This window comes from Malurus melanocephalus, unplaced genomic scaffold, assembly GCF_030028575.1.
Source record: "Malurus melanocephalus ecotype Western Australia unplaced genomic scaffold, MMel_1.1 scaffold_71, whole genome shotgun sequence".
NCBI lineage: Eukaryota > Metazoa > Chordata > Aves > Passeriformes > Maluridae > Malurus > Malurus melanocephalus.
In genome coordinates this window covers 840,455-853,031 of record NW_026623303.1, presented here as the reverse complement: position 1 = coordinate 853,031, position 12,577 = coordinate 840,455, and the positions used below count along the sequence as shown (strand labels likewise).

General features: G+C 37.5%; 1 protein-coding gene across 2 annotated transcripts; it reads left to right on the top strand.

Annotated features, from left to right (window-relative positions):
- Positions 1-6,588: 6,588 nt before the first annotated feature.
- On the top strand, positions 6,589-12,282 carry COMMD8 (COMM domain containing 8). 2 transcript variants are annotated; one of them, XM_057366755.1, is made up of 5 exons: positions 6,592-6,685; positions 7,265-7,420; positions 8,404-8,556; positions 10,109-10,264; positions 11,396-12,282. In XM_057366755.1, the coding sequence occupies exons 1-5, from the start codon at positions 6,602-6,604 to the stop codon at positions 11,414-11,416; spliced, it is 570 nt and encodes a 189-aa protein (XP_057222738.1). In that variant the 5' UTR covers positions 6,592-6,601; the 3' UTR covers positions 11,417-12,282. The 2 variants fall into 2 exon arrangements, with proteins under 2 accessions (XP_057222737.1, XP_057222738.1); XM_057366754.1 differs by lacking the exon at positions 11,396-12,282 and having other exon boundaries at positions 6,589-6,685; positions 10,109-10,315.
- Positions 12,283-12,577: the final 295 nt, after the last annotated feature.

The window sequence follows — 12,577 nt, the reverse complement described above, 5'->3', positions numbered from 1 at the left end:
AYCCTCAGATAATACAAGATCCTCAGATATATTCCCTGGCAGGACCCCTGGAGGACAGATACATGGTGAAAAAAACAGCTGTTTATCTGCTCTAGTCTGTGTGTAGCTATAACCTTTATTTACCATTTGATGTCTAGATCTGTACTGGTTTATCGATTTCCTCATGAGGAGATTGTTTTTATCACTGGAGTGAGCATTTTATAGATAGTCACAAATTTTCTTTCACTGTTCCCTGTGAGACAAGAAGGTATTACTACTTTCAGTTACAAAGAAAAAGATTGAAACAAGGGAGAATAAACACAACAACATAAAATGTTTGTTAGTGAATTGCCTACATGCCGAGTTTGAAAGATTGAACATTTGTTTTAATATTTTTACAGAGCAAGATATAWTCTATGTGTATTACGTACAGTTTGCAAATCTTGAGTGAAGTAGAGTTGTATGTAAATATTACTGTGGGAACTTTCCTGAAAGGCACCTTCAGGTCATTAAATCCTTGTTATTGCAAGTGTGCCATACAATCTGGTTCATAAACTGACTGAACTTTTGCTAAAACTCATTAGGTATTTGCTTATATTACTGTACTAAAAAACTGCCCCAGAGTTTGGGTTCTGTGAGGGTTAGGAATTATCTTCTGGTTTCTAAACTCAATTTCATACCCATTTGCTCTTATATTAGCAGTGGCCACTGCTTCCATTAAATAATTCTTTTTGGTCCTGGTGTTTATCAATCCGCCTTTGTCTTTCTARGGTAAACAGACAAGAATGAATCCTATCAAATTAACTGAAGGCAAACTAAATTTTGAATAAAAGTGTCCAGCCAAAGGTGTAATGAAGTTTAACAAATCCATTCAGACCTTAGCTAATGTTGTATAAATTGCTGAGACATAGGTTGTGTGGACAAGTTTTAAGGAAATAACTGACTAATATTCACTAATGTAATCCTCATGCTTTGCCTTGTGATTTATACCATCATTCTGCAGTTTATGCAACTGCAGAATGGAAGGARTCAGGAAACAGGCATTAGATGCCAGTGCTGGCAGGCATTATTAGCAGTCAGTATCAGTTATTATTATTGGCAAAGGGCTTGATGATTGCCACTTACTGTGGTTTGCCATAGTGTGTATTAAGAATTACCATCCTGAAAGCCACTAAGATGATGAGACTTTTTGTTCTGGAGATTTTCATTCTATTGTCCATTCTGCAGAAAGTATTTGTCAGTGGGAATTTAACAAGGAATCTGAAAGTCTTTCACTTTTAAGAGGCTCTGAATTAACAAGATAAGCAGAAAATAATTTAAAATTAGATAATGTCAACTTACTGCAGCTCATAATGCAGCAGGAATTTACCTTTTATCCTGGTATTTTTACTTTATCCAGTAGAGAAGCTGAGTTGGTAATCTGTGGTGAGACTTAAGCTTCTAACAGTCCATGTTCACTCTTCATGAACTAACATGGGCCCACTGAATAAGAAGACACAAAACTAATGCTAAAAAAGAGAACACCATCTAATACTGCTACTTGTGGACTGATGGAAAAGTGCATATGATTGGAAAGTAGTTCTAGCTAAGTGGAGTTGCACGTAGGCAAATTAAAGGCATGTGCAAAATTGCTTTATTCMTCCTTTTTCTGTTTATTCTGATGTGACAATTTCCCATGGCTAATCTTCAGCCTTATTTACAGCTGTACAGTTTTCATTAGCTAGTTTACAGTTTAACAGTTTCACTGAGTGTCAAAATACTTTTGATATGCACTTACATACCTATGTGCCTTCTTTTTCATTCTATATGGAAGCAAGTTGACTTGTTTAATTTATCTGGTCCACAAATAACCTTAATTCTACACTTTCTTTTTATCAAACYGCTCTATCAGCTAACAAAAGTCACRAGTCAGWGATACCAAATGAAATATTTAGTAACTTGCTTTTTTCTGTATCTTTGCTTGTATAAAGTTATTGTCTGGGTTATAATATTTTTCAARAGTTTGATTTTTTTCCCTATTTTTTCTAATGCAATTTCTGCTTGACAGTGACTCCAGTCTGCCAAAAAAATTTGTCAATATTCTAACTTAGCTACTTATGTTACAATTACTGTATCCATTTCTTGAACAAGTAAAAGTAATACAGCAGATTGATATGAAGATACCACTTAGACTTTTTGATTCCCTCAGTGTTTTCCACTAGGGAAAATCCAAGGCTGGTTTCCCATAAAGATTTGTTTTTATAATTTGTTTTTTATTATTTGATTTCTTTGATTGAAGTCTATTAAATTGTTATTTCCCATAGAAAGACAAAAGCAGAAGTAGGAAGTAGAGATGTGAAAAGCTGCTTCTTAATATATTATTTAGAGACCACAACGAAGTCCAGACAATCTGGCTAGTACAGTGAGCTGTCAAGCTGGACACAGACTGACAAAACTGAGAAAGACTTGTAAATCACAAGGCTATTTGCCATGGGAGCAAGTTGGCTGTATTTACCCTGGAAGTAATTTAGTGAAAAAGCACTGCTGTGCCTTACTATGGACRTAGCTGCACTAACAAACTGCTTTTWCTTAGTCTGTCCAAATTACTTTCTCTTTATATGTCCTTGGTTGAAACAACCTCTGTCAGCAGAAACAGAGTATTGCCAGTATAACTTTCACCAGCTTCAACAGTTGTTTTCATTACCTCAAAATATGATGTGATAAAAATAAAATCTATGGCAACTCTAATAGTAGCTCTCAACTCAGAGTTATATAATAAATACAGTCCATGAACTCCTTGTGTAGATGAGATGTAGGTAGTGGGGTGTTTATTATTTTAGGAATACTTTCTCCCCACTGCTATTATGATGTGTTGGTACAACTTGCTGTGCAGCACATTCCAGCAYTACTAATTGTTGTTTACTATTAGGGTTAAGAGTCCCCATAATCTACCTACTGGGCATTTTCTTTTCTGTTTTATAATATCCAAAGATTTTTGAAAAGCACCAATACAGTCTTGCATTTCATTATTAAYACTGAAATCTTAAGGTTAGGCTTGGAGAAGCAATGGAATATGCTTTTTGGAATGGAATAAGCTTTTTGTTTTACTACCTTTGCTCTAAAAGGGATTACTAATTTTCTGTTGTTGTMATTTTGAATTCCAGACATAACAATCATTAGACCTGAACACTGTGAGTATAATTCCAGTGCTCTTGTGTACCTGGTGTTCAGTTCACCTAGAATTTTTAAACATGAAGAAAGGGACATAGAAAGATAGAAAGGGTGACAATATTTTTTTCCATATAARATTGTATCAATAGAGCAGATAAAAATAAACTTTGTGCATGTACTCTGAGCACAGAGAGGGGTTTGAATTGTAGAAAGGAGAGTTAGGAAAMTATTCATAGACGTTCTTGTAGGATGGAAGATGTAAGACTCCTCCCTCTCCCTTATGCAAAGAAGTGTATCCTGGGGACAGGAGAGGAAAAGCAGGATAGGTCTGTGACTGCCCAGCTGTCAYCCACAAAAGATGGTGACCAGTGGTACTCAGGAGCAGAGTCCCAGTTACTGACTACAGTCATACGAGTTGTTGTTTTAGTGGGTATATGGCTCAAGCCAGCTACAGGCTCCTTGGAGTACACAGCATATCACTCTTCTGGTCTAAGCTATTCCTTTGCCTCTGTCCTGCAGAATACTGGGTGTGACACCAGCTCCTGGCTCTTCTACTACCTCAGCTAGGCAGGTGTTGAGATGTATATAGTTCAGATATTTTACAAACCTATGGTTTTAACTGTTTGGTTTCAAGGAGTATGTACAATATTTTTTCCATCTGGTACTTCCAAGTATCCTTGGAGTGTTTCCAACAATAGCAGCTCCTCTCTGAAGATCTTAAAGTAGCAGAGCTCTTCTGAAGAATCTCTTCAATACGTTTTTGTCTGTGAAAGTACAGAGTTTGGTATAYAAACTGTGTGACTCTAAGGAGCTATTGCTTGTTCTTCAGTGGTCTGTGGAAAGGACAAAACTGCTACAGAAACCAAGATGATTTTGAAATACCAGTCAGAAGTGAATTCAAGAACATTTAAGTAAGTTCCTGTAGCTACATCTCTTACTGKAAAAAGGAGATAAGATAGAGACAAGTGTAAAAGCTGTGCACACAGTCTGTATCCACTATGCATGACACACTGTGCTCCTCATGTCTCAAAGAGTGAATACATGAGCATTATATTTATGGAGTACAGATGGAATAACAAACTAAAACTTCCCATGTTTTTGTGTGTTTAAAATTTACAAGTAAAATTTTTTGAGAAACAGATTTGTCATTCAGGAGGAATTATGATTATAGCTTATGAAGAGCAGATAGTTGATTAAGTATGTAATGCACATCAGTGTTGTGTTCGTTCAGCCTCACTGTGAACTTCACTGGCTTATCAGAGTGTAAAAATTAAATAGAGATATGTTATTTTCAGTCTCCTTCAGCTGCAGCATATCACTATGACCATGATTATAAACAAGCTTCTACAAAAACTTTCAGTATTTCTGGTTTAATAATTAGAGTGGTTCACTGATTGATATTTATGTGTCGACCACTTTCATCTAAGTATGGGCTATCAAAAGAGGTAGTTTTGCCTTCCCCCTCAGTCCCAACCACAATGGTCACTTCTGTCAGAAGTGGTGSACTGTTCCTGGTGGTAATCAAACCCATGAAAAAAATAAATGAGTGCAAAAATAAAAGTGTTTTTCATCCACATCAGCTGCAGTTTCATCCTGCAGCCCCAGGCACCTTAATATTGACATAAGGGTTAGGGAGAGGAAGCAGAGCTGGCAACAGGGACTAGGGGACCTCCCTTTTCCACATTTAACTCAGCATAATCTCAGTTGCAATCTCACTGTTTCCACTGCAYTTAAAAAATGCATTTACTGTCCACTCTGTGTTGGTAAAATACACAGTTACTATTTATTTCTATTGACATACCTGTTAAATAGTTCCTTGTGGGACACTTATACAGGTGCTTGGATGTTCTCCCCAGATGGATGTACTTAGAGCAATGTAAAACTCTACACTACTATATTATATATACATTATAGATAATAATTATTATATGTTACATATAATCACTAATAATTATCACTATATGGTTATGATAAAATGTATGCTACTACAATATTAATAACCTCTGGTTATTAAGTTATTTCCCAATGTTTTAATTGTTGCCATTCTTCAAAAACCAAGGGCAACAAAATCGATTGATCTTAAAATGGGTTTAATTATGATAGTTTAGCTTGTGGGTTATCTTTATAAGCAAAAAATCCCCTCTGTAAGTCATCAGCCTTATATCTGTTCCTGTCTTCATGCATTACACMTTTGCTCTCTTGCATTTTTCACTTCTTTGATCCCTTTCAGTTGAGTGGGACACTCACTACCTTTCTCTTTACTCCCTAAATTATATCATTCTAAGTCTGGATCACTTTTGTATTTCTTCTGTTGTCTCTAGGTCTATTTTGTTTGGAGCAGACGCTCCCCCTGGTGCTCTATTTTGTAGTGTGCAACATATAGTCCAAATGGTTAGGTTCCCAGTTATCTAACAGATTCTAGGGGAATAAAGGAAATTATTAATGATYTTTTTTTTTTAAATTTGAAATTCATCTACTCATTTTAAAAGCAGCTTTGAGTAATTTCCCCGTAATAAAATTGAGTACATTCTCAAGAAACTTTTCTTAAAAGTCTATTCTACTAGCAGTAGTAAACCCTGAGGAAAATGGGGGAATTGGAAAGATTTCAGTCAGCAAAACATAAAATCGGTTCTTCCCCATGTGTCTCTTCTGCAAAACTCCCATKCACCACATTGTTCTTGCAAGGCCACAGACCTGTCTTTGAAGAAGTTGTGCTGCAGACTGACTTAACCAGCCTGGGTGCTTTTTCAAAGACCTTCTATCCACCGTACAGACTTGTAGCTGCTTTGGTATTCTTATGGCCCAGTGTTATACCTACRTATGCATAATTGTTTGACCATAAATTGGCCCACTGATTTCAGTGAAATAAAGTTGCCTACAGGTATAACAGTCTCTGTGCAGTTTTGTGTCTTGCTGAAGCTTGAATTCTTACAGGTTTTCTCGTATGAGTGATCAGAGCAGTTTTGCTCGTTTGCATTCACATTCAATCARTTCAACACATGGAAGGGTCACTGCTAATGCAAAAATCTGTTTCATAAACCTTCTCCACTGTCTGGCTAGGATTGAATTCACACTTTGATAAAGCATAAAAACCCCGAGTTTTTCATGGTAAGCATTGTACCAGCAGCTTGGACTTCTGCCGTTAGTGTTTCTCCTAACTTCCTCATTTTGATTTAATATCACAGAAGAGGTGGTGCCTGCTGTAAGCCTTGAGCTTGCTGCGCCAGTTGGAAARTTAATCTGTTAAGAGTCAATAAGCAAAGCTGCAAACAGAATGCAAACACAGCTTAACTGTTATTGCATATAAACGCTTGTCAAATCTGAGGGGTTCCGGCTTCATTCGGCGTCTGATTTCATTCCGAAGATCCCAAAGAGCCCCCGCTGGCACCGGGGGATCGCGGCCCCGAGCGGGGACTCGAACCCGCGCCACAGAGCGGAGCAGGGCGGGTGTTTGCCTGTGCGCCTGCGCACTATGGCCGGGGCGGTCACGGGGCGGTGGCAGGGCCTGGAGATGGCGCGGCTGCTGGAGAAGCTTCCGCCGGGACGGGTGCTCGAGGTGGGCTCCCYGCGGCCCGGGCGGGGCGGGAGCGCGGTGCTCGCTGCGGGCAGGCCGGCGTGCTGCTCTCCGGCACCGGGCAGAGAGGCAGGGCCCGCTGGCGGCACGGGGCTGCGAAGCGGGGCTGACYCTGCCGCCAGGCCGCAGTGCCAGAAGAAAGTGCTTTGGGAATCTCGAGAGGCCCACGGGCTCGGAAATGAGCGATTGGGGTTGTGCTGTGCAGCCCGGCCATCCCAGTGCAGAGATGACTGAGGCGCCCTTTGACGCGGCATCTCAGGCGGCCTGTGTGTTTGTATGGACAGCTATTCATTCCGCGTGTAAGCCCAGGGTGAATCTGGATCACGGTGTGATTTCTGTGGCCAGACCTCATGAGCTGTCTTTAAGGGGAGAAGAGAGAACAGTTCTTACTCAGGGAGTCTGTGTTCATGCCTTTTTTGAATGGTGGCTGGGCTGCAGTATGAAAGCATAGAGGCAGTTCCCATTTGAGGGAGGGATAATAGCTGAATTGCTTGGTCAGTCTCARGTGTAGATTAACCGTGAGAGAATTACACTCATCAATTACATATCACGTCGTTTTAGTTCCTTCATAAAATCGTTGATGGCATCTGTGGCCGTGCATATCCTCGCTACCAGGATTATGGCAATGTTTGGAGTTTGTCCGAGTGGATGGAAGTTTTAGAAGAAACAATGACATATTTCAAAAGTGCAGTTGGCAAGAACATATCTGATGAAGAGGTAAGGGCTCATCTCTTGTTAACYTTGAGTTTGAGAGATCCTGACTTGAGTGATTATTCTTATAGCTTGTTTAATCCTAAAATGTTTTTAGAATGGAGGATTTGAAGAGCAGTGGATTAAGCTAAATAGGTACAATGTAAGCACCATTTAGGGATATGCTGCCAAGACTTCTACAACAAAAAGTGAAATTGATGCTGATTTTTAAATACTATTTTATAATATAGGRTATTTGTTAAAATACTGATTTAATCACTCAAATTGGTATTTTGAGTACCCCCAGGTTAAATCTGTTTGCATAATCTGTAAATAATACTGTTTATTAGCAATGAAACCAATTCACTTTATTGTCTYGCTTGCTTTATTCATTAGTACTGTATTGAAGTGGTTTAAAATACTGACTGTATGTAAATAAATTTTGTAAAAAATCTGACTGTGAATGGAGGACCATGTGTGTAGGCTCTGTAATTCAGGACATTCCAAAATGTATGAACTTTGCAAAATCCATGTTCCATTATTAGAAATCTTAATCCTCATCTCTTGCATATTGCTTGTATTTTGACCACCTGCTAGTAGCTCGGTCAAAGAAAGACACCTGTGCAGCTCTGGGGATGTCCCTACATCAGTMTTTCTGTTTCAGCTGAGCTGATGTCTGCTCTGATGCTTAGAAACTTGCAGACCTAAACCTGAGTTTAGGTGTGTGATTTTCTTTTGATTATTGGGTGGCATCGAAGAAGGCTGATAAAGCCTCCATTCTCTGGTGTCCTTTAATTTAAATCAGGAGWTTTTCTCTGTATGTTGCTGTGGTTCACACTGATTCTTAACTATCAAAGACACGGAGCAGCCATCAAGGGCAGTATAAGAATGAAGTCCAGTATTACAGCCATCAGCTTAGATTTGTACAGAGCACAGTTACTGCAGGTGGTACATGTTACTTCTGTGGTTCATAGTTGAAGTAATTAAAGCTTTTGTTTTTATTTTTGTAGGCTGCTCAGCAGATAATTGAGTTAAATTCAGACTGTCAGGAAGCAATCACAAAATGTCTGAAAGGTAGAAAGGAAGAAATCAGGAATGCCCTAGTAGAAAGAGTAAATGCRATCTCTTCTGCCCAGCTGCAGGATTTTGACTGGCAGTTAAAGGTGAGAGAATTATCTTAAAGTTACTTGAAAGAAATGTTCTACAACACAGAAGGAACTATTGATACAGACCCGTTAGGCCTACTTACTCTGCAGAATGGTTCAATTTTTATAGGTGTCATAAAAGTACATTAATGATAACACATCAAAGGCTTTCCAGAAATTTGTACAAACTGCAAAAGTAAATTTGAAAAATTTCTTTTGTTTTTCCCCTCTTTTCTTTTGAAACTGCTCAGGAAGACTTAGTGCTATTCAGGAACACCTGAAAATTTTATGTGCTGTTATGATTTTGTGTGCCTAAATAAACAGTATTTTTTCTCAAAGGAAGAAGTATATACTTCAGATTAGTTGACTGGTTCAAAATAAGTTTTATTGACTCTTTTAAAACGTTTATATTTTTGCAATAAACATTTATTTAATAATCTGTTAGAAATAATTTATCTGTAGACTTCCTGTTTTGGTAATAAGCCAGTGATAATGATGTTGCCTAAAGTAGGATGGTGGTTTGAGGTTGTGAAAACATCTGGTTTAAATTCAGCTCTATCAAAGACTTAAAAACATTACTTACACTGTTTATATTTTTAGTTAGACCATGAGATCTGTTAAAGAGATTTGTAGGGCTGTTGAGTAGTTTTCCGTGTTAGCAAGAGTGCTGAATTATTTCTGCAGCAAGCAGCTTTGGAAATCAAAGAGCAATGCCCAAAACAAATTTTTGCCTGAGCAGATATGGCATCATAATGTGCTTTATATGATCTGTTACTGGGCTTGATCTCTTGTTAGCTGCCTTTACATCTGGAGGATTTATTGAGTTTCTTTCTATTTTGTGATACACAGTTCTGGTATCTGTCTGAACTATTATTTTTGTTAAAACCATTTTTCCCCCCTTGAGGTGGTTATGTTCTTTCTCTTACCTTGATTGAACCCTACCACATTCTGTTCTCTAAATAAATAAGACAGGTCTGTACTATACTGACCTATAGTCTTATCAACTGATCTTTGATTTTAATACATTTAAAAGCCTTGACTATGTGTAGTATATATATATATAGATAGTTATATATGTAGTGAGTATAGTAATCAACAAAAAAAGGAAGCACAATTGGTATGTAATCTTCATCAGTGTTTGATTAGCTGCAGAGTGTTGAAAAATGCATAAACAACAACCCCATTCTGTGAGACGCTTCTTGCTGAATTTGAATATGGTGATTTCAGAATTCATATACTTTATTAAAGAGCCATGATCAAATGTAKCCTTTCTTTTTAGCTAGAATACTAACATGTGGCAGCCCAGTAATTTTAGCAAATTGTTTTTGATAAGTGTATTGCTGTGAAGAGGGGGTCTGTATTGTATTGTTGATATTAACAAACAAAAATCCCAGTAACAGGGAGGAAAAATCCTCAGAACTGCAGAGATAAGTTGTACGAAGTTAGTTTTGTCATGTTGATGTTGTTCTGGTATCACATGTTCAGTACTAAGTACAGATGTGATATTATGAAAGACTAAAACTTAYTGGCTTCTCTTTACCCTTTATTGTTGTGTTGTCCATTTGCATAGCTTGCTCTCTCCAGTGATAAGATCTCCATGCTGCAAATGCCACTCCTCAATCTTGATTTGGATGTGAGAGAAAATGGTGAAATTAAGCCRATTTCTATAGAGATGAATAAGGAAGAGCTGCAGAATCTAATAAATGCCCTGGAAGCTGCTAATAAGGTAACTTTTATCGATTTAATGGGGTTTTTTTCCTGACTTTTTATCTACTGATTTATTTTAAGCAAAATTTGTAGAATCAGAGTATTTTGGGTTGGAAGCACATGGAAAGATTGTCTAGCCTAAGCTCCCTACAATGAGCAGGCACATTGTTGGCTGGATTGGGTTGCTCAGAGCCCTATCAGTCTGACCTTCAGTGTTTCCAGGGGTGGGGCGTCTGTCCAGCGTTTCTCCACATTCATCTTTCTCATATGTAGATGAAATCTATTTTCTTTAATTTAATACAATCACCCCTTTCTTAAGCTGAAAAATTGGTGAATACTCCCATGTTCCCTTAGTGTCCAAAAATGTCGGTGTCTGGGGGACATATTAAGTCCTTTAATTTCCAAGGCACAGTAATTAAGGAAGAAAGTTAGAAAGATTACAATGCAGAAACCCCAGAAGAGAATTTCAAGTGAAACAATAAGGTTTCACTTGAACTGATCTGAGACCCTATAGAGTCTCAGATTTCTTAATAGAAAAGGCTAAGGAAAATGGTGTTCTCATGAAATTATAGCCCTTAACAGCTTTCACAGCTTGCTTTCTCAGAGATTTTCTTCCCTGCAAAATGAAATAAAAATAGTATGTGAGCAAGGATTCTTCTGGGACAGAGTTAGTGTTYAGACACCCTTGGTTCTGCTTTAGGGTCTGTATGGAAGATGTGGGATGTRGTCATCTCCTCACTGAGTTCTGTGGGTGCACAATGAGGAAATTGCTGCAGAACTGATCCCTTGGCTCTGCTTTGTGCAGAAGGAATGTCACTGGACCTGGTCTTGCTATTCCACGTCTTGATTAAAGGCAGCTGAAGAATGGTTTGAGTGCAGTAAAGAGTAAAGAAAGTTACTGAAAGTGATGGTTGTGTGAGGTTGTAGAAGAGAATTGAGAGATGGGTGGTGTAAAGGTTGYCCTTTCCAGAGGAAAGAAATGCTTTTTTCTTTGCCTATTATACTGAAACTATATTGTTGCATATTATATTGAATTTTGCATATTATACGAAATTGCATATTATACTGAAAGCAAAAGGCTTCATTTTGTAGACTGCTTAAGTTTTGGTCTTAAGCAAATTTAATCTTACTCCTTTTCTCCTTTTTGAAGGTTGTCTTACAACTGAAATGATGGAATTCTGATCATCAACAGTATCTGCTGGTGGTGGCTCCTCAAATAATTTGGGAAAAAAAAGTGTTTACAGCAAAGCGAAATGTTTTTGGTGCTGTAAAATACTGAAGTGAAAAGACCCTTATAAGTTGTGACCAAATGAGCTACTAATCCTTCAATAAGAACAATAAAATCTTGTATCTATTTGACCAAGAAAGTGAAAATCTAATGTACAGTTGCTTTTAGTACTGAAGACTTAGAGACATTTGGAAGAGAATCACAAAAAGTGCCATATTTTTTTTGCCAGAACTTTGGCAGTGACTACACTGGTGCCTAGTAAAACTAAGGCATCTTACTTGCATTGTATGTTACCTTATTTAAAGTGCCACGATAATGAAGATCATGAGAGAGTATTTGTCGCATTAATGTATTTATATTTGTAAATATGGTAAATAAACACCTGACTTYGTGTGTGAATAATTGGAGTAAGTTATCTTTTTATCTATGAATCACTAAACTCAGTCTTTTTAGATAATGRGGAAAATCAGCTTTTCAAATAAAAATAATGTTTTTTAGAACCACATAATAGTTGAGGTTGGGCATGACCTCTGGGGGTTATCTTGTCCAGCTTTGCTGCTCAAGCAGGGAAACCTAGAGCCAGCTGCACAGGTCAGTTTATTTTATTTATAGCTGTATTTGTGTTGACTGTGCTTTTTCATTTCCTCTAGGTCTGGTTGCTTTATAGGAAAAGAATATTCATAGAATATGTCCTATTCAAAGAATATGAAAGGTGGATATTTAAAAGTATTTTTTAGTGCATTGCTGAAGTGAACTTTTGCTACTTCTTCATTTTCAAGATCAAGTGTTCAAAAGTACAGTAAATTCTTTGAAATAATTGTATTTTCTTTATAAAAGTCCACAAATAATAACTCAAATTCTTTCTGTACAGCCAGTGAAATTTCTGTTGCAGAGTGCCACATCGCTCACTGATGGAAAGCAATTTTTTTAAATGTAGATGCTATTTTAAATGTTTCTGAGATTTTTTTTTTGGTAGTAGAGACCTAAAGTGTTTGCATAGTTTAATTTTAAATTCTATAGCAAGTTATGTATAAATGGGTTTCTAAGTAAGGGTACATAGTGGTGTTCAGTCTTTAGTATCATCCTATATTAGTCTGTTACTGC